The sequence below is a fragment of the Amaranthus tricolor genome, chromosome 7 (assembly GCF_026212465.1).
Source record: "Amaranthus tricolor cultivar Red isolate AtriRed21 chromosome 7, ASM2621246v1, whole genome shotgun sequence".
Lineage (NCBI taxonomy): Eukaryota > Viridiplantae > Streptophyta > Magnoliopsida > Caryophyllales > Amaranthaceae > Amaranthus > Amaranthus tricolor.
Genome location: NC_080053.1, coordinates 28,826,471 through 28,848,920, shown reverse-complemented (window position 1 = coordinate 28,848,920; position 22,450 = coordinate 28,826,471). Strand labels below are relative to the sequence as shown.

Genomic DNA, 22,450 nt, shown 5'->3' with positions numbered 1-22,450 from the left:
TTAAGAATTAGAATTAAAAAAAATTAGAATAATTAATCGGAAGATTAAGATTAAGAAATTTAAGCCTGTTACAGCTTCATTCCATTAGTCTATATTCCTTGTGCCCAAACCACCTACTTTCTTTGGTTTACAAACATCATTCCAGCTAACAGTACAAGGGGCTGTGTTGGTAGGATCCGCATGCCAAACATAGGTTCTACAAATAGCATTAACTTTTTTGATGACTGATCTTGGCAAGATAAAGCGTTGACACCAATAAGTACAGATGCATTGAAGGACCACAGACACCAGTTGGACTCTAACTGCTTAAGAGAGAAATTTTTAGCTCCATGAACGAATCTTGGTTGTCATCTTATCAACAATGGAGTCACACTCAGCCTCCAGTTATGCATTTGGATGTTAGGAGCACACCCAGATATTTAAAGGGAAGTTTGCTAAGAGGTGGTTCTAACAACTGAGCAATATGTAACTTGATAGGTTTCGAGATACCTACTAGATATAGAGCTTATTTGAAGGCATTGGCATGAAGACCCGATGCAACTGAGAAGATATCTAGCCTCTCACACAGAATCTTAATAGATTTAGCTTTACCCTTGCAGAATAACATAAGATCATCAGCAAAGCATAGATGATTGAGTTTGAGGCCCTTGCATCTAGAGGGAAAGCTGAAGTGTTTGTGTTCCCCTGCAACCTTGAGGGTTTTGAATAGATTTTTCATATCTATGAGAAAGAGGAGAGGAGATAGAGAATCTCCCTGTTTGAGGCCTCTTTTAGGCGTGAAGATCTCAGAGGGATTGCCATTAACTAGAAGAGATATTGGGTTGAAGTGATGCAGACTATGATAATCTTAATGAAGTAAGGTGGGAAGTTCAAGGCGATCAACATATCATGAATAAAATCACAGTCCATGGTGTCGTAGGCTTTCCTCAGATCGACCTTTATCACACAGCTAGGGTAGTAGTTCTTCCAAGAGTAATGTTTAACCAGGTCATGACATAATAGGATGTTATGTGAAATAAGCCTTCCTGGCACAAAGGCTCCTTGATTTTAGTTGATATTTACTATAGCTTAATTTAATTAAATTTAAATTACGTGTTAAAATTTTTTTAAAAGTTTTGAGATTTTAAGAAAATTATAAATCAAAAGGCATAAGCATTGGGTTCAAAATCATGTGTTAGAAAACAATTTTAAAGTTTTCGAGTTATAGTCATAATAAATCAAAAGGCGTAAGCATTGTATTCATATTATTATCACCATTTAAAAGTGACTTGAGCCCTGATCTATTAGGTCAACCTATCCCATTAAACAGCTCAGTACACAACTATTGGGAAAGCATGAATAAAATGATTTTTTTATAAAAAAAATTTCCAAAATAAGCTTCGAAAAATTTTAATTTCAAAAAATAAGCGTCTTCGTGTCAAAGTTTAAGGTCAACTTTGTTCACTATTAGTAACAACAAATTAAAGAAAAAATAACTTTATTCGTTGTTAGTAACAATGAACAAAAGGAAGAAAATATCATAACGTTTTAAGTTAAAAAAAATTAACAACTAGCACAATAAATGGAAGAATAACTCTAACAAAATCTTAATATTCTGAAGCACAAAAGGCCCAAATAACTGAATTGGTCCAAGAGGAGAAAGTGAGATGTGGTCTTGGGAATGGTGAGTAAAAATGTGAATTTGAAATACATAAGAGAAAAAATAAAAAATTAACAAAATAAACTAAGTTTTAAACTTATTTCAAAAGTAAGCGTGAAATTCTCAAACTCAAGGTTTGGGGTTGTTCGCAGTAACTAACTGCGAACAGATTAAAAAAGACAAAATAGTTGTTCGCACTTACTAACTGCGAACAACTATTTGACCTGTTTTGACCTGTTCGCATTTAGTAACTTCGAACAGCTTGCTACACAAAGACAGGTCAAAGTAGTTGTTCGCAATTAGTAAGTGCGAACAACTATTTTGTCTTTCTTGACCTGTTCACAGTTGGTAACTGCGAACAGCCCCAAATTTCAGGTTTGGAAATTTCACGCTTACTTTTGGAATAAGTTTAAAACTTAATTTATTTTGTTAATTTTTTTTTTCTCTTATGTATTTCAAATTTTCTAAAAATGTTCATTTTAAATTCATTCAGAAGTCGGATTAAGTGAAGTTCGATTTCAAGATCGATTAAGTATCGGATCATTGAATTTTTTTTAAACAGCTCTAATGATGAGCCTTCTTTGAAGAAAGAAGGGATGAGTAAAGTGGAAAATTTGAATAAAATGAATTTGTTTTTTAATCTTAAAATAAGTTTTTGAAAATTTTAATTCTCGAACTAAATGTCTTTGTGCTCGAGCCTAAAATTGAGGCTTATTTTTTCAAATATGCATATTTTTTTAGAAAATTTTTTCTCAAAGTAAGTTTTAGAAACTTTTTTCTGAAAATAAGCTTATTTTTTTCGAATCTATAACTATTACTAAAACAAAACGCAGCTGATGTCATCATTTTAAAAAATATTTATATGTCACTTTATTAATAAAAATCTATAACTATTACTAAAACAAAACACAACTAATGTCATCATTTTTAAAAAATATTTATATGTCACTTTATTAATAAAAATCTATAACTATTACTAAAACAAAACACAGCCGATGTCATCATTTTTACAAATTGTTACATGTCACTTTATTAATAAATCTATAACTATTACTAAAACAAAACATAGTTGATGTCATCATTTTTAAAAATTGTTACGGTGACTTTATCAATAAAAATTTTCCCTTTAGAACTCAATGATGATATCATTGTTTGACTATTCTACTTTTTAATTATGACTATAATATTATTTATATTGATTGATTTTTTACTTTTTAAGTCATATCGTTTAATATATTAAAAAATTATATATTTTATTTTTTTCAATTATTTATAAAATCTTTATAATATTATTTATTAAATAATTTAGGTTATTTTGAGATGGTTAAAACATCAAACCGTAAATTTTTTATTTTTTATTTATGCAAATATATCAGAATAAGTAATAAAGTCGTGGATCGTACGGGTATTATCTGGTTTTCATAAAAGTGAAAGTGGTGAATGTGGGCATGTGATGAACAAGCCCATTTACGAGATTTTAAGGGTTTAAGGGTAAACTTAATAAAATTAAAATATATAATCTTTAAGTTTGCAAAGTTTAACTATGAGCTTCAAAAACATCGTTTATCATTAATCTAATGTCATCAAGCGGCTCCCACCAAAAAGAAATTTAGGGGATCAATTGCACATAATTTTATTCTTCAGCTAGTCTTTTTGAGAGACCGTATCTTTGAGAGACGTATCTCAAGTCTAGCCCATTAAAAATTATTTATCTGGGCAACAAGTTCTTCATTATCAAGCCCGAATATTTCCTTCAATTTGGAATTTTTGGTTCTTTTTTCCAATAATATCTCAATTTCCATGCCTAATTTTGGGAAAAATTGTCTAAATTTGAAGTATCTTGATATATCAATGATACCCAAATTTGATTTTCCGTTTGTACTTCGTACTTTATTTTCTACTCCTTCTAAATTGTATTTTGTTTATTTTATTTTTATGTAATTGTGATTCTGGGTTTGTGTTAATGAATGATTTTAATTAGCATTAGGATTTGACTTGTTGATATTAGATGAAATTTGAAGGCTTGCACTTTTATTGAGCATGTTTAGTATATTAAGGAAGTGGTTGCTGAATCTTTTTAATGATGTATGAATTATTAATTGGTTTCTTATAGCATTGATGTAGACATGACTACAAACTGTGGAGTACTACAATCCCTTAAATTTGCTCTTCACATAAAAGGTGAGCTTTTAGAGATTCTTGAAAAAGCAGCCATAGGAAAAAACTAACCATGGTTAGATCAAATTTGAGATTTAACAGCAACTTAACGGAAAAAACTTAAAAAGAGTCACATTTGTAATTATCAAGAAAAACTGGGGGTACCATTGAAATTAGAAAAAAACACAGGGATACCAAAGATAAAGTGCAATAATATAAAGGTACCATTGATAATATCCCTTAAATATTTCTATAACACATTAGATTGATCGTTACTCGTTACATTAACCTTGTAAGTTAGGCTGACAACACTTGACTTTTGATAACTCAACTATATTTTAGGAGTATATGTAACAAAATCTAACGCAGTAACTAGGCGGGGTGAAATAATACAATAATTTTTGATGCTCTATTTATTGTACAACTTTACAAAAAGCATTAAATAATATATCAAGAAACTAAAACATATGACATTTTTTCGGTTCCATCTGCCTTGGATATCTTACATGTGCCCAAAACCATCTCGGACTTAAACAAATGTTCTTGTTAATCTAGCTTTACATCTGCAAGCTCATAAACCAGTCTTGTTGTGGAGAGAGACCTGTCACTAAACTCATCATTGCTTTGCATAGATATTGAGGAATCCATCCATGGACCATCCATCAATGTACTTCTTTGAACCTGGCTAGATGTTGAACTCCCTGAGGCATAAGTTTGACTGTCCTGTGATAGAGTTTGAAAAGACTTGAACCTTAAATTATCGTTCGTCTCGGTACGCTTAACAATTGGTGCTTGGACCGGGGCTTGGCCTTCAATCATAACAATAACTGATGACATTGAGGGTCTATGACTAGGAGACGGATTTGAACATAGTAAGGCAATTTCTAGCAACCTTAATGCTTCGACTTTTGAGTAGCTTGAGCCTAGATTTGGATCGACAAGCTCGAGAAGGTTTCCTTGCTCTTGTAAGACATAAGCCTTTAAAACCCGATCAATAACGCTCATAATCTTAAACATATGAAAGTAAAAGAAAAATGAATCAAGAGTAAGAGAAAGTAGTATATTTACCCAGTCAAGAAGATAAACAAACTCTTCCTTTGGCCTATAACTTGTGTTGCTAGTGCCACTCACAATCTCGAGTACGACTACTCCAAAGCTGTATACATCTGCCTTATCTGTGAGATAGCCTCTCATCGCATATTCGGGAGCCATATAACCTCTGAAAAAATGCCCACGAACACGAAAATTAGTAATTAGCCAATCTTTAGGGCCAACACTAAGTACCTATTTTGACGATGATAAACATGCTCCTAATACTTTTCAGAAGAGACATGCTCCTAAATCTTATGTGCAATTGACTATTTTTGAGCCTTTATATACAGTAAGAATAAGACACCAGTATAGTATCATACTAGTCCTAAAAAGATAATGGCACAGAAATGGCAAAGGAGAAAAACAGGAGTTAAACTCACATAGTTCCAGCAATTTTTGTGCTGATATGAGTATTTTCATCTTCATCAAGTTTTGCCAAGCCAAAGTCTGAAATTTTAGCATTCAAGTCTTCATCAAGCAACACGTTAGTCGCCTTAATATCCCTGTGAACAATCTTCAATCTTGACTCCTCGTGAAGATATGCTAATCCTCTTGCAATTCCCAAGCATATCCTCTTTCTTGTTTGCCAATCCAAGTGCAATATCTGATCCTTCTTACCTGAATCGTTTGCAGTTGATTGAAAAGTAATTAAGTATTGGTTATGACTTCAAAATTTTGGGTACGAAGAAGCAATTTTAAGTAAGGATCTAAAAAGACACTTGCCAAAGAGTGCACGGGCGAGTGAGTTGTTTTCCATGTATTCATATACAAGCAATAGCTCTTTTCCTTCAGTACAACACCCATAAAGCTTCACAAGGTTTGGGTGTTGTACGGCAGATATCATCCCTATCTCATTGATAAATTCATGATTTCCTTGCTTCGATTTAGAAGAAAGCTGCTTGACCGCAATCACTTTACCATCGTGTAATACACCCTAAAATCCCCCGAAAAGCATATAAATCCACATATAGACATCAGGAAGATTTATAATGCAAAACCAAAGAGCAAAATTTTGTGTCCTTATAATTAACTGCTGATAAGTATTTACGTAACAAACAGATAACAGTGATCGAAAATCGAAGCTAATTCTACCTTGTACACTGGTCCAAAACCTCCTTCACCTATTTTGTTTCTCAGATCAAAGTCATCTGTTGCTGCTTTAATCTGCCTCAAGGTAAAATATCCAGTACCTAACCTTCGGAGTTCTGACATATGAATATAAACAATGACATTCATCAGGATGTATGTTATGCCTACGTAGTTTTTATGGACGGGAAATAAACTAACTTCTAGCATGGTTTATGAGTTCATGTCTGCATGTTTAGCAGTGACATGGTAACATACAAGATCAATATTTTACCAATTGGTTGACAATTCGTCAACGGTCCTCGACTACACATCAATATGGCCATCAGTGATTTAACTTAGTGCTGTTTCGTGCCAAATTGTCTTTAGTTGTATCTTTCATTAAAGCATGTTTAGGGGAATGGATGGACACATTAAAACACACATAGTTTGATAAAAATCATTGAATTTTAAATAGCCAATATGGTCGTTCGACTGAAGCTAATACAGAACAGAATTGAGCACATACCTTCATCTTCTGATACAAGGGCACATGAAGCAAGAACAATTCCTAAATTCCTAAAATTGATACCAGGGCACATGAAGTAACCCTTTATCCACAAAATTCCTAAAATTGATACAAGGGCACATGAACCAAGAACAATTCCAACAATGGCTCCAGCTGACAATCCTCTGCCGACTTTGAAGTCTGTAGAATGATAAATGCAATTTTAACAGAACAATCTAAGCCCTCAAACATTGCAATATGGAGGAAAATGTGCTATTAATTATTATGTCAACTCACTGGACTTTACTGAAATCCCAGATATAAACTCACTGGAAGTTATTGAAATCCCAGATATAAGAGGCCCGTATACACCTCTGTTGGGAGAAGCAGTTGTCCCTCTGCCAGACCAGTATAAGTAGATTTCTAATGTACTCCCATTTACAAGGACATCAAACTCCCTTGTTACTTCCTTGCCTGCACCTCCAGCTGCTGCCTCGATATTGAAGTCTTTCAGCATTACTTCCCCCTGTAACATCCCGAAATAAAAAATCAAAACTTTTAGTGAAACGAAATATATAAATCAAGGATGAAAATAGAACTTAAATAACCTGAATTGAGACATCAAAGAAGCGCCTGCCATTGCTGTCAAACTTGTGGTCATCAACAAACATAATCTCAGCAAAATGAAGCGTGACATGGTAACTCCCTGGCAGCAAGCAAAGGCCATAGTACTTGAGTGATATAGGTGCTAATCTAGCTGTTTGGTAAATGCCTGTTACATTTGGGTTGGATGTTTCCGTCGCCACGAAGTTGGCACTTTCATCATAAAGAAATGATCCTGTACTACTATAAGCCCACCTAGGGATATCTCCAACCGAAAAGAACGTTGAAGGGCCACCAGGAGTACTATCCTCTTCAAATTTGTCAACCTTGTGTCCACCACAATTGATGAATAAAGAATGGTCTGCATGATACATATACGAGAGGATTACTATAAAGTGAAGCTTATGCTCACAGCGAAGTTTCCAGTATTGTAAATACGTCGATATGAGATTACATGCTGCAGCTAACAACCTAGAGTGTAAAGTTTCAAAAATGTTCTAGTGAATTCTTACGTTGGGGTTTACTGGGGCAAGGAAGGTCCCTCCTCAAGCACCAACTTTCTCTGCATATGATAAAAAATCGCATCATTACTGACTATTTTCCTAGTTCATTTCCAAAGAGGATGGTGTTCATTCTCGATAGAGCCAAAAATTTATGGTTCTTTAATTTTGGATTGTGATAGACTATATAATAACTCGTTAACCATGTGCACTTCTTATTAAGTGAATTCGCATATGATGTTTGTTTATCAAGGGTCACTGGAAATTTAACTTCTTGGGTATTACAACTGTAAGCTTGCGTACATGTGACCCTTCAAACACGGCCTAAATGGGAGCTACTTTATGAAATTAGATTAAATGAAATTAGAGTAATAGAATGTTTTGATTCTACAGAGTAATAGTATTAGAGCTGCTTACGAGTTGCTGTTCGCGGATGAATAGCTGGCCACAAGGTTCCTGCACCATAATGAAAAATATTAGGAATAATCTTTCACATTAGAGAGAGGTTTTCACAGATAAAGAAGCAACTATTACAGATGATCTTACACACTAGACTGCTGACAACTACCAGGGGCAGAGCCAGTGAAATTGTTATATGACACATCGCTGCAATCGTAACATTGGCATTATCAGATTTTCCCTTTGTTGTAATTCAAAACATAAACAAGATAAATCCCTGAAAGGGAGAAAAGCGGAAGAAACTGACATGTTTTCCTTGCTGTTGAGTATCCAATTTGGTATTGCTCCAGAAATAGAGTTGTTTGTAAGGAACCTACATCAATTATTTCATTTGGGAGGTCAACATGAATTTGAGATAAATCATTGGAAATGCAAATATTTTGGCTTACAAATAGCTGAGGTGTGACAAGGACCCCATTGATGGTGGAATTTCACCACTCAACTGATTGTAACTTAGGTCTCTACAAAAGAAAAATACATTAGCATAACCATATATCCAGATGAGTTATTCATTCATAAAGCTATCAATTGTATGTTACATTCTACAACAACAACAACAACAACAACAACAATATACCATTACCCCACAATGTCATCAAGTGGCTCCCACCTAATGTGGGGTTTGGGAGGGGTCAGACATACACAAAACCTAACACTTGTTAGTGATAGCAAAGAGATTGTTCCGATTGAACCTTGGTAGCAAACATCATTTGCAACTTCACATAAATAAGAATTACAAATGATTCAAAGAGCCTGTAGCACCCCGGCCCAACGGACCGCCGGTGACTACTCATGGAGATTGTAAACTAGCCCCACAGATCAACACAAATTTTTCTAGCGCACTTTGGCCTCACTTGTGCGCACCCAGGAAATCTTCCCAGGAGGTCACCCATCCTAAGATTGCTTCCCACAAAGCACGCTTAACTGTGGAGTTCTTAGCAAATGGGCTTCCTAGAAAAGAATATGCTCCTTGTTGATATGAGTAATCTATCAATCCCTTTTAAAGCTAAATATGGGGTATCATAGAGCCATTTTACTATAATTCATTATAGTTTGAACCTAAGAATTATAAATCTTTGGCTCTATCGAAATAAGGGACACATGTTGCATTTTACTCATTTTAAAACATAATATAGAATTGTCAGCTTGAATCTTTGCAGATAGATGTTTGAACTCACAAATACTTCACATTTGCCAAATTGTTCCAAATATCAGGAATCGGACCATTAATTGAGCAATTCCTGAGTACCCTGACAAACAACGCAGAATAATTAATTTTGTAGAATCACTTGCCGCATCTAGTCATCAAAAACATATTAATGAACACTTACAGATACAGTAGATTTTTCATTAGTGAAATGTTTGGAAATGGAATACTTTTAGTATTGAGGTCAGAAATTCTCCTGAAGTTCGAAGAAAATTAATCAGCAACATTCTATGCTTTTACTACACCAGTCTAAGTCATTCAGAAAGAATGAATTCAGATTGCTACAGCAGATACAATATTATACTCACAAAATTGTCAGATTTGTTAGACGAGATAAGGAAGATGGAATCGGCCCTTCCAACGACGTTCCTTGAATATCACTATAAAGTGAAATTTAAGACCCCATCAAACAAAAAACATTCTAAATAAATTTTGATTATGGTCATGAACAGACGTGTTTAATGGGGCGGGTCGACCCAACGGGTCAAGGGTCAAGTCATATTTTAGCGGGTCATTAGCGGGTGGGGACAATAACGGGGCGGGTCATTGGGCTTTGGTGTAAAGAGTCGGATAATTATAGAAATTGGTTGCGAAAAAAATTCTGCACGTGTAACCACGTCTCTTTATCTTCCTTGAGCCGGGACTCCTTTGGCCACGCTCTCCTTTATGGGTATGAGTTGCTGCCGTCTTTCCTTCCCCAAACCCTAGCCTTAGTTTTTCTAAGAGTGGAATATACCGGGTAGGATGATGATGATGGTTGCGAAAAAAATTCTACTACTTTTTTTATATATTTTTAAATGATATTATTATATACAAATATGAGTAGACCCAACGGGCCATAAAGTATAATAAAAAAATTATTTTATAAACTTTTAAAAAACGGGTCAAAGTGGGTCGGAATTAAACAGACTTTGACCTGTTCCAACCCGTTTAACATTTGACATGTCCCAACCCGGCCCATTTAAAATTTGACTAGACCCGTTGAACACCTCTAGTCATGAAATTTAATGTCTTGATGATATAATGATGCTTGATTATCGATATGTACACTTACAATTTTTCAAGGTTCGTCAAATTGCCAATAAAATCAGGAATCTTCCCGGATATCATATTTCCACTTAATCTTCTGCAAGGAGTACAGAATTGTTTTAAGGTAACAGAAGTTGGGACTGATGAAATTCAAAAACTGCAATGAGGACTTACAGTTCTGTGAGGTTCTTCAAATTGACATAAGTTTCAGGTATTGTTCCATTTAAAAAATTTGCAGCAAACACCCTGTAGACATAAGCAAAGTGAGTTTTAAATATAATTCTAACACAATGATATAATTTTTTTTGTAATATTATCAAACAGAAGTTATGACCCAAGAAATAATATTATGAAGTATGCACATCCAGACTTCAGTATGGGGGTGTTTTCTTGTTTGGCAAAATGGCTTATTGAGCAATTCTAGCTTATTTTGACACAGATAGAGGGTTGAGTGGTCAAACCAGTCAATTCTAATGCTTGGCAAACTAGTTGCTTGAAACAACTTATTGATATGAATAAAGTTTTTTTGAACAAGCTGCTCATAGCAGCAGGTTCAAATCAGTTGGTCAAATCAATTAGTAAAATTAGCTAGTTAAATCAGCCACTGTAATCAGCTATTAGTTATTTGCCAAACACCCCCTATACCTCACAAGTATTAAAAATTAAGATAACCAGCAACTTATAGCTTATACCATCGTATGCTGATCAAATAAAATTCAAAAGCCTGATCAATAAGATAGGACATTTTTTGTGCAATTCATTTGTGTTGATGTTTAGAGAAATCTGAACAATGATATTAAAACATGCATAAATATAAACTCACATTCTTCTCAAATTTTTCAAATTTCCAATGCTACGGGGTAAAGATCCTTGTAGCCGGTTATCTTCGACGAGCCTGAGAATATTATGTCAAAAAATAATAGGCATAAATGACAAGCTACATGTAGCAACCTAATTGAAATATGCTGAGATGTGAAACAAGGACTTACAAAGTCTCAAGGGTGGTAATTTGTCCAAGTTCTTCCGGAATTGGACCAGTGATCTGATTCGCTGAAACTGATCTGCAATGCATCAAGATCAGACTGATAAAGATAAAACAAGAAGTCTTGTATGAGACCATCACACTTTGAAACCAGCCATAAAAACAGCCCAAAGTTAAACTTACATAGTAGTTAACTAAATAAACAGTTTTTTCATTATAACTTGACATATTTAAAATTAGGCCAGACCATATCAAGCCGTCTCACGGTGAGACGGTCTTAATAAAGAATTTGTCAAGGTAAAATCTCGCAAATGCCATTAAAAATTCCATTAAAACCGTTCAATTTTGTTGAAATGAGCCTCTTATACTTACAAAGTGACAAGTGGGATCTTAGACAGACTTTTAGGAATTGTTCCACTGACATAGTTCCTGGAGAAGTCACTGCATTATGTATACGCCAAACTTATTAACATCTTCAACACTAACATGTTGAATAAACAGACAGCAAATAAAAGTATTAATGATGACAAGCACAAAAGAGCAGAAACTAATTCTTCACTACAAGAAGAAAGAAAATATATACTCATTTGTCTCTTTGAATTGCATCAAAGAGGAAGTGGGTAAATTTTAAAAAATTGGTAATAAATGAAGAGAGAGAATAAATTGTGTGGATAAAATTAAAAGAAAGTTAAAATGTATCGATGTGATAAAAAGAGATTGGTGGGCCATTGCCGAAAATAGAAATGATGCAAATTAAGTGGGACGGACCAAAATGAAAAATGATACAAATTCAATGCGACGGAAGGAGTACTTACATTTCTTCCAACTGAGTAAGGTTTCCAAATTCATCAGGAAAAGGTCCAGTAATATTTAGACCCTTCAACTGGCTGCAAAATAAACCAAAATAACTTTGATAGTGATTTAGGATCATTGAATATTACATATTGATTGGAAAAAAAAAAAAAATTCGATGGTACATTAACATTATGCTCCTGGGACTAAGGTATAAAGAGTTAGCCATCATCATTACTGTCTATTGTAACAAAGAGCACAAGGAAGTTTATTTGTAATAAGTATGCTTGTCTTTGCTTCTCATGAAACAAACATGAACTCATCCCTAGTACTAACGACCATTTGGTTAACGGTACTAATTGATGGTACTGGGAATGATTTGTAGTGCAAAGTTTTATGATATGTATCATGTCACTCCCATGGTAATGGAACTTGGGTCAAAAAAGTATTTTTATTCATAATTTTTATTACCATCTAATACCACATGTTTAAATGGTAATGTATTGGAATAAATTTTATAAAGAAAATGAAATTAATGAAGGAGAATAGGCATACCATTAAATTTGTCAAGAGATGTTTCTATCAAACTTACACTAATTTTAAATAGCATAAGAATTGGCGTTGATCAAAATCTAGTTTTGGATAAGTGATTTTGTAGCCAAACCATTTACTCCTAACTAAAGTTACTCTCTACATTTCTTTATGTGGTGTTGGAATATATAGTTCTATGATAAAACCTTTTGGTTGAGAAAATATAAACAATTTGTTTATAGTTGTTTGATTAGTGCGACACGAGAGAAATTCACTTCATTAAGAAAGAGATTTCCGGTGTATCGAAGGTATAAACATATCACCGACACTTTTCTAAGGTTAACGCATTCATACTAACAACATTGTGAAGTCACTAAGAAAAGGTGTGAACTTAAAACCCCACTCAACTTGGATTGAAAATAAAAAAGTATAATGCTTAAGAGTTTTGATGTCATAATTGGTGTCTAATTTATAAGCTTAAGTCCCTTTTATAGGTCATTCCAACAGCTAGAAACACATTAAAATACCCCATAAACACCCCAAATAAGATGGGGTTAAATGTGATCATAAAGAGATACTCCTACTCAGATTCATGCTTAAAACAATATAGTATCGTTAGCCTGATTATGGGTTAAGTAGGGGGAAAGAATAATAAAGCCATAACGTATAATTCCAAATTAAAGGCTGCTGGGACTAAATGTATGAGAGAGTGCACCGCACTATGAAACATTCATTCTAATTTTTGTCTTCTTCTGCCAAGTTAAGCTCAAACGAACACAAAATAAGCTCGTTCGAACGTACTTGCTAAGACTGAAATTTAACTGTTTGGAATATTTTCATTAGATATATCATTAAATTATCAATTTGTTTCATTTAAATCAAACATGTGGTATTTTCTTTTTAATCTGTTTCTTTTTGTTTGTCGACATCTTAATTTTTTCTTTTCACGGCCCGTAAATGCCAAACCAACTCTCAATCTTTCCTTCTTTGATTCCATGACTTCATTTCCCCAACTTTCTTATTATATTTCATTTTCATTATGTTTTCCATCATTTAATAGCAACATCCCAAACGGTCCTTGAATGTCACAAGTTATGAAACTTTGAACAAGAAAATAAAATGGAGAGATGAGGGGCAAGTTAAGAACATACATATTTGTGACATGGCAAACAGTGCCTTTATTAAATGTACAATCACATGTGACGTTGCTAAGAATGGTTGTATCATATTGTTTGAAGAAGCCTTGAGCACCATTATTGCAGGATGTTGGCAAGATCTTCTTCCAATTTGCATTCACCAACTTATTAGAAATTATTTGCAGAATTTTTACTGCCAAACAATGGATGAGATAATCAAATTAAACAAAATAGTATAGCAACACTTTTACCAATTCAACAAAAACCAAACTAGCACAATTCCTCCAGTTTTTCTAAGTTATGTTATGCTGTGAATACTGGATACACACACATAAGCAATAGAAATGAGACGAAAAACTTCAAAGAACAAAGGTTGAAGGATTAAATCCCTATAACCACCTACGATCTATGATTGTCTTGTAATTGAATTGGGGAAAAGTTTATTTAAAATCCTAATTCTTGATTCAATTTAAATGTGCAAAATTAAACAATAATCAACGATATAAAGCAATTAAAATGGTTCAGTTCATCTAAAATGGGTTACATTCACTGTCTAGCCTCTATATGTTTTATTATTTAATCATAAGCTTCCAAGAAGTTTTAACGGCTAAAATGGTATTTCCTGAGCAATAAGAAGAGAGAGTAAGGTAGGATTATTGCTAGAGAGATAGTGAGAATTAAGAACTACATAGACAAAAATAATCCTAGTCAAAAATAAGAAAGAAAAACAGAAATGACAAACTGATATTTGGGCATCAGAACATAAAGCCGAGTTGGCTTTTTCTGTGACCATCAAAAGCCAACTCGGGTTTTCTAGCTAAAAAATTATCCATGGTATTTTTCATCCTTTCTTCAAAACACGTCATATAATTGTTATGGGTCCAGCCCATTTATCCAATACTTGTATTGCTTTGGGTAATACTTTCCTTTTTTTTTGGGTTTTTATTAATTGACCTATTTATGTGGCTTCTAAGAGAAGCTTAAGAGTCATTTTTTTTACTTGGCTTGAAGTAATCAAAAAGAAAATCAGAAAAACACACAAAAAAAAAGAAAGGAGAAAAAGAGAGAAGAGGGTGCTCGTAGCTTTGAGGGCAGCCATCAGAAAACTGCCGTTTGCCGGAAATTGCACCGTTGGATCATCCCCAAATTTTGATAGCTTGTTCCTGACATCAAGGGCTTCATTTTGGACGGTGGAGATCGTCTTTTGAGCTTTGGTTTGGTCAGAATCATCTTTGCACAGAATGCTGTATTTTTGGTGATTTCACTCATTTTGCTCTCTAATTCATCTCATATTGTTCTTGGTTGTTGTTGGTGGGTGTGTGAACCTTTGTGTACTGTTTTGAGGTTCTTTTTCCCTCAATTTATCAATAAGAGAAGATAGGGTGGACTCTTCAAGAGGTCCCGTGGTTTTTATCCTTCACATCGAAGGGGTTTCCACGTATAACTTGTGTGTGTGTTGATTTTTGTTTGTTGTCTTGTTTGTGTGACTTTGTGGGTGTCGTAGTGACCCCATTCGATCCTTACAATAATACCACTATCCCTATGATAGTGGTATCCCAATATAATCCAAAGGTCCTTGTGGACTCAAGGGACCCCATATACCAACAAAGATAATGGTTATGGTCTTGAGCAAGCAACAAAAATGAAGAAATAAAGGAATAGGGAAAGAAGAAATATCTTAGCATACCACTTCAACCATCAATTACATAAAGAATACACATATATGAACTCTCACAATGTGTTTATCACTCAACCTCGAACACCTTCAACATGTTTGTTCACATACATGGAGTACAAGCACTCTTAAACACTTTCTAGCTCTTTTGTGTTTGCACTCCATCACGTGTATTTGGGCACTCAAAATATCTTCAACAAGCTCAAAACATAAACTACTCACACCCTACAACAATAGAGAAACTTTAACTAGATTCTCCCCTCAAAAGTGGCTCTTCCTTCTCACTTCTCAAAACATGGTCATACTTATGTATGATTTTGTTTGATTCGTCTCGATACATATTATCATAATATTAATTTTTTAAAAAACATTTAATTTTACAAGAGGCATTAAAAACAAAATAGACCATTAAATTGTGTAAAAACAAAAAGTGTACCAATAAATTTCAACCAGATGAACTGACAACGTATAAAGCCCTTACAATGTTCTATTCCTAAATTAGCAAATTCATTAAAAAAAAAACCTATTCTCATCTGTTAATTATCATAATGGATCGATCTCCAAATAATACGATACTTTAACAATGCAACCGTGACTAGTATCACATTTAATACAAATTCTCAAATGAGATGATCTATTGGTGAAACTATTTCTATTGCGTTGATCCTTGTACATTAATATGTTGAAGTAATCGCTTACCATTTTAAAGTAATCAATTAAAACATTTACTAATTATATAGGCTTGTATTATATTGAGACGATCTTGTACAAAACTAGCCGCATATTTAATAGCCAAAGTTCTAGTTGAATGAGTTTAGACTAGGGATGGTCATGGGTCCAGGACCCTGTTGGACCCGCCCCTTTTTTAAGGGTCTGGATCTTAATTTTTGAAACCCATCGAAACCGGATCCGGGTTTGGATCCAAAAAAAATCTGACGGGTCCGGGTCTTCACCTTAGGACACGGACCCGGAGCCTAAACTTTTAAATTTTATATTTTGAATTTATGATTTCTTAATTCTAATATTATGAAAAATATCATTCTGAAATTGATGTTGCCGCAATATTATAAGCCTAAAGCCAGTAACCCTAATTTTTCTTTCTCCTCTAACATCTAATCCTTTGCGCCTCTGCGACAGCCGACAGCGATCGACCTCCATCGCCAGTCGTCTTCTCCACTTCAGTCGAGACTCCAGGTACTCCATTTCTTTAGGTTTCTTTAATTTTTCTTTAATTTGGTAGTGATTTCAATATATTTTGTGGTTTTATTGTGTTGAAGAACCGAGAATACAATAGTTCCTCTCCTCGTGCTACTCATGATGAGTGCACTCCTTGGACCCCTAGAACCATACCATAGCAATATAGCAATTCATTTGGTTGCAGATCTGATTAATGATTCATCTCACAAAAAATTAGGTCTTTTAAATTTATTGCTTTGAATTGATGCCTAAATTTTACTTGAGATCTAATGGAATTTTGCTTTGCTTTGTGTTCTATCTCAGAATCGCCATAAACTCTGGCCTCTTCAAGAAGAACAGATTGAGGTAAAAACCACCTTTCTGTTTAATTTTTGTGTTCTTTCATTTACAAAGCTTCAAGGTTTGGATGCGAGCTGATTTTGTGTCTACGAAAACCCAAATTTGATTTTTGCTATCAATTGGAACAAGGTATTTTTTTTCAGAATTTTATCAGATTTCGAAATGTAGAACAAACTACGAAAAACCCAGATTTGATTTCGATGATGTCGGTCTTTGAATTTGCTCATTCAGTCTCCTACTGAACATTGAGAAGGTTTTGTTCCAATTTTTTGGTCAAACCCCGCCTTTTTTTCTTGGAACAAAATATTAGTATGAATGAATAATACTTCTTTTATCACTAAAGTAAGTAAGCTTCATTGATTATTTGTTTTTTATTTACTTGATAATTATTCTGAATTCTAAGTATTTTTTTGATTGTGATACAAAAATACAAAAAGACTCGAAAAAGGTTCAATTTTGACAAATCCAAGAGGCTTTGTATAAGACCCATTAAGGACCCTAGACCCGTTAGATCCGTAGGGTCCATGTCCGGGTCTGAAAATTTTAGACCCTTAGGGTCCAGATCCGGGTCTGGATCCAAAAAAAATAAAAGGGTCCGGGTCCGGATTTGGCCAGATCCGCCCCAGACCCGCCCCGTGACCATCCCTAGTTTAGACCATTCTCATTATTTAATTCTTTTTAAATTTATTTACAAGTAGGTAGATGACCAACTATTCATAATCTACAGCGAAAAATTATTTAATATTTTTTTCCTTTTTGAATTGTAAATTTTTGACCATGATAATTAGTAAAGTATGAGGTATCCCGATGGTAATTTTCCCTCTTAATGGAATATGATACATACAACACTAAAGACTATATATAAAAAAGAATTTTAATTTTTTAATGTAATTTAATATTTTTTATGCTTTAAAAACATAAGATTTTAAATTATCTTTTATTAGTTTATCATTAATGTTTCTTAAGAATTTTAAATAACTACATAAAATATAAATTGTTTCCAATTTTTATAAATTTTCAAAAAAAATTAAAATTATTGATAATAAATAGAATTTGTTAATTTTTACGGTCGGGCTTTAAATATGTTTCCAATTTTTATAAATTTTCTAGAAAAAATAAAATTATTAATAATAAATAAAATTTATTAATTTATACAGCCGGGCTTTAAATATCATTACTTTTTTTAACCATCCAAAACAAAACAAAAATATATGCTTTGAAAAAAAAAATCATCCATCCCACGCATGGTAAAAAAAAATCCCTTTTTATCAACAAATCTAATCGGGGGCTATATGTTAAAAGATTTTCTAAGTTGAATTGTGATTATTCAAATAATATTAATCTAAAAAACTACATCAAAATTCATAATTTTGTTTTTCTCCATAATAAACACCTATGTAATACTTTAACACCAAAAAAATATAATTGAAATGGCATAAATATGAACGATTTCATTTTTTTGACCATAACATCGAACAAAAAAAATCATAAAAATAGAATATGGTGATTTTTTGATCACTATTATGGTTGCTAAAAAATCATAGAAATAGAATATGGAGATTGTTTGCCCACTATTATCATTGCTACTGGTCTATTTGACAAATGGCTATTAATTATATTTGTTGGATAAAGTTACCTATTGAAAATATTAATTCTCTATTAGAAAATTAATTGTTAGTAGTTGGTTTGGTTAGGAAAAAAATAAATAAAAAAATCAAAAGTCAATAAAAAAACTATTTTAAATAACTTTTTTATTTCAGCTTAAAAGACTAATTTTTGTGTTAACTTTGAAATATTTAATAAATTTTTTTTAATCATCTAAAAAACTAAAAGTCAAAAGCTAAAAATAAAAAGCCAAAATGCCTCAAAAAGGTAGATACCAAACGGGAGCATTATTATTCATTGATCAACTTCATCCTTTCGTAATTTTCTTCATCATTTTTTTACTATGATTAGTTATTTTATACTTCTATTAAATAGTCATTTTATAAGCATGAGCTGTACTAATTCTATTTTATAAGCATTTTTTGGAAAATTTGAAAAGAATAAGTAAATTAACATGTTTTATCAAAAATGGCCAAAATCTTTACCTTGACTTTTTTGACCCATCCCAAACCTGTACTCTGCGCCAAAAAGTGCTTATTTTGAAAATTAAAATTTAAAGTTGCTTATTTTTAAAATATTTTAATAGTTTATTTATTATTTTCAAATTTTCCAATTTTGCAATGATATGCTACCTGCATTGTAAGGTCCATTTCTATTCAAACTTGGTCTCTCTGATGTCGATGCATAGCCTTATAAGATGTACTAGTAAATCTTTCTTTAATTTTTTTATGTTATTATTTCCTAATACTTTATTTTTAGTTAAAGATCCTTTTTATTTATTTATCTTATTTATTTCATAAACTTATAAGTTTAAGTACTAGCTATTACTAGTATGAACTAATATAATCAAGAAAACTACTATATTTTTCTAATGGTATTTGACCGTTAAATTTATAATTATTATCAAATAATATATTAAAAAATCTGTCAAATGATTATAATAACAATAATAATATTTATATTTAGATTTATTTCTTAACATTATTCAGAAGTTTGGATGAATAAGGATAGAAAAAATATCTAAAAAATAACAATTTAATTGTGATTTCGAATCACATGTAACAACAGAGATTTTACAACAGCAAAATAGTGGGTCTTTGTTAGCCAAAGCCGATGCAGATTGGGGCCACGCCACAAAATAGAGAAAGCTAAGAGGTCGAAGAAAAGTCAATGAATTTAACGGACCGAACTTAAAAATTGGTTGTAAAATACATATTGAATATATGTAATCGAAAAGTTTTACAGAACGACGCAGACATAAAAATGTAAAATTGACCTCAAAAGTAGTCCGTGGGCCGGGCTCCATGTTGTCTACATCCAATCGCACAACACCGTGTCTTTGGGTTTTGTTTATAGTTGATTAAACTGAGTAAGTATTAATCTGTACTATTTTTGTTTTTATTTGATATTCCTATCGTTTAGTCTTTTGAGAGATCATTTTTTCAAAGACGTATCTTAAATCTAACCCATTAAAAATTAATATCTATTTATCGTATTCTTAAAACATATTTGCATTATACTTAATGCTTACTTACTGTACTTTTGATGCATACTTTCAATATGTTAAATGTCTACTTACATCATTCTTAATGCCTATTTTCAATATTTTAAAAAGTACGTAATGAGCCGGCCCAATTAGAGATGGTCTCTCAAAAATACCGTCTCCCACAATAATTTATGTATTTCTATTGTTTTATGTTAGACAGCTTTATTCATTGTTACTTTAATTTTAATACTCCCACCTATTCACCGAAAAATAGATCACTTGTTTTTTTGGTACTATTCACTTATTATTTTTAATTTGTATTTTATTCTTAATCTATAAATCAAGGTGAGATTTTATTTTTGGGAAATTACACATGGTAGCATCAAACTTCCATGAAACGCCAATGGTAGCACTTTTGTAAGATTTTTTCACATGGTAACATCTAGTTTATTCCTTATCTAACTGTCGTACCATTTTCAATTAAATTTTTGTTGATTTCCGCTTAATTCACCATTTTGACATTTCTACCCTTATTAAGTGTTAGTTGTTGTTTTTATAATTTGCCTCAAAACGTTTTCATGCTTTCAAATGTTTGATTTACCATTTTGACGTTTAATACATCATTTTTATCAACGCTCTCAAGTATTTAGGCCAAATTTAAGACAAGAACTAACACTTAATAAGACATAAAATGGATGCTACTGGAAAAATCTTATAAAAGTACTACAACTAGTATTTCATAAAAGTTCGATACTAATATGTGAAATTTCCCTTTATTTTATTCATCCCAATGTAAAGATTATCAATATCCACTTTTATGATGTTTTGTTATGTATAATAAGGGATATTAAGTATTGAATAATTGCATTAGATAAACGTAAAAAAGTATATATCTCATTTTTAATGAATAGGAGGGAGTATTTATTTTGTTTCCTTTTGCTTATCCGCTTTAATTTTTTCGCTTTAAGAGAGATTTAAATTAGTCATTTAAAATATATATTGAAAATCTCATCATGTAAATAATAATTTCATTTGAAATTTTAAAATTGGCTCAAATTTATTATTTGGCAAATAAAATATTTTTAAATTTAGATTTAAATCAAATTTCACCATTGTTTTTAAAGTAGTTAAAATTAAAAATTCGATGATGACTACCTAAACCTTATCACTCAAATTATTTATTTATGATTTCACAATTAAAATTTATAATTTACAATAAAATATTTATTCTCAAACACTACATTAAATTCAAACTTTATTTTAAATGCTTATAAAAATAAAGTGTATAAACAAAAAGAAAATAAAAAAATATTTTTAGTATTAAGGGTATTCAGCACATTTTGGACTCAACGACAAACACAATGGAAAATTTTTATCATGTAATAGACAAATAATGTCATCAAAATACAGAAATTAGAGACAAATTCACAAGAAACAATATAACAAAACAGTTAAAAATCAAATATCAATTCACCCTAAGAAAGTAAAACTGAAAATAAATAAGATTGTAAGTAAAATACCTTCATCATCAGGAATAAGTTGCGCATTGGATCCTAATTTAACTGAAATAATCCATAATATCAAGAGGATAACTGAGAAATTGAAGAAAGAATCCGCCATTTTTAAGCAATTGAAGTTAACCAGGGTTTGTTTATGTTCTTCAATGGCGAAAAGCAGCCATGAAAAGGCAGAGGATTTGCGAAGAGAAGAAATGAAAGAGGGGAAATAGAGAGGAGAGTTTGGTATTGTGACTAAAAGTTGAAAGCAGTTTGTTTGATAAGAATAGAGAATAAGTGGACGAATCAATTTAATGAAAGATTTATTGAGATTATGAGAATTTATACAAGTAGAACTTTAGTTTCAATCGCGACTTGCAAGTGACTTACTAAAGACTCCCTTCCATGTGTCGTTTATCAAATGCACTGATTCCAACTTATATATGTCCATTGTGCATGATTAAATACTCCCTCATATTTTCATTCCATGACTTATTTGCTTTTTAAACAGTATTTATCAATTACTTTTATTACATGATTTATTCTTAATTTAAAAGTTATAATATAGTTATGTGGAATTTTGTTTAATTCGTTTTATTGTAAATTTTATTAATATTAATTTTTTTATAATTTTTACTCAAGCACAATTAGAGATATTTAAGATTGAAAACGTGCATTTTCAAATGTGTCAAAACCAAATAAAACAAAGAATAGGAGGAAATAATACGCTAAAATTTATATTGAGATGAATCAACAAATTAACAAGATTATTTTATTTGACAATACTTTAACATTTAAATTAAAAATAAAATTCAAACTATGAATATGAATAAATAGTGTAAAAAAATTTAATAGGATGATTAGTGTGAATTGAAAGGGAACTGTAGAAGTCAATAAAAAGAAAAGTCTTGCTTGGCACGATCGATAGTTTTTCGAGTTTTATTTATCATCT

The 22,450-nt window shown here is 32.1% G+C and overlaps 1 protein-coding gene and 1 long non-coding RNA gene across 6 annotated transcripts; one reads left to right on the top strand and one right to left on the bottom strand.

Moving 5' to 3' along the window:
• Nucleotides 1-3,988: 3,988 nt before the first annotated feature.
• Nucleotides 3,989-21,909, bottom strand: LOC130818792 (probable LRR receptor-like serine/threonine-protein kinase At1g53440). Of its 5 annotated transcripts, none has more exons than XM_057684997.1 (24): nucleotides 21,523-21,909; nucleotides 13,716-13,893; nucleotides 12,057-12,128; nucleotides 11,614-11,682; nucleotides 11,249-11,320; nucleotides 11,083-11,154; nucleotides 10,434-10,505; nucleotides 10,285-10,356; nucleotides 9,539-9,610; nucleotides 9,355-9,426; nucleotides 9,202-9,273; nucleotides 8,413-8,484; nucleotides 8,271-8,336; nucleotides 8,111-8,170; nucleotides 7,982-8,020; nucleotides 7,577-7,626; nucleotides 7,070-7,425; nucleotides 6,759-6,987; nucleotides 6,483-6,662; nucleotides 5,981-6,093; nucleotides 5,612-5,822; nucleotides 5,269-5,506; nucleotides 4,865-5,015; nucleotides 3,989-4,774 (listed from the first exon to the last, which is right to left on the bottom strand). In XM_057684997.1, exons 1-24 carry the CDS (start codon nucleotides 21,620-21,622, stop codon nucleotides 4,343-4,345), a joined length of 3,120 nt encoding a protein of 1,039 aa, XP_057540980.1. In that variant the 5' UTR covers nucleotides 21,623-21,909; the 3' UTR covers nucleotides 3,989-4,342. The 5 variants fall into 5 exon arrangements, with proteins under 5 accessions (XP_057540980.1, XP_057540981.1, XP_057540983.1 ...); XM_057684998.1 differs by having other exon boundaries at nucleotides 6,792-6,987; XM_057685001.1 differs by having other exon boundaries at nucleotides 4,574-4,758.
• LOC130818793 (uncharacterized) lies at nucleotides 14,696-21,491 on the top strand. Its single transcript, XR_009043988.1, has 4 exons — nucleotides 14,696-14,955; nucleotides 16,513-16,569; nucleotides 16,876-16,917; nucleotides 19,585-21,491. It is a non-coding gene; the product is annotated as an uncharacterized LOC130818793 (long non-coding RNA).
• Nucleotides 21,910-22,450: the final 541 nt, after the last annotated feature.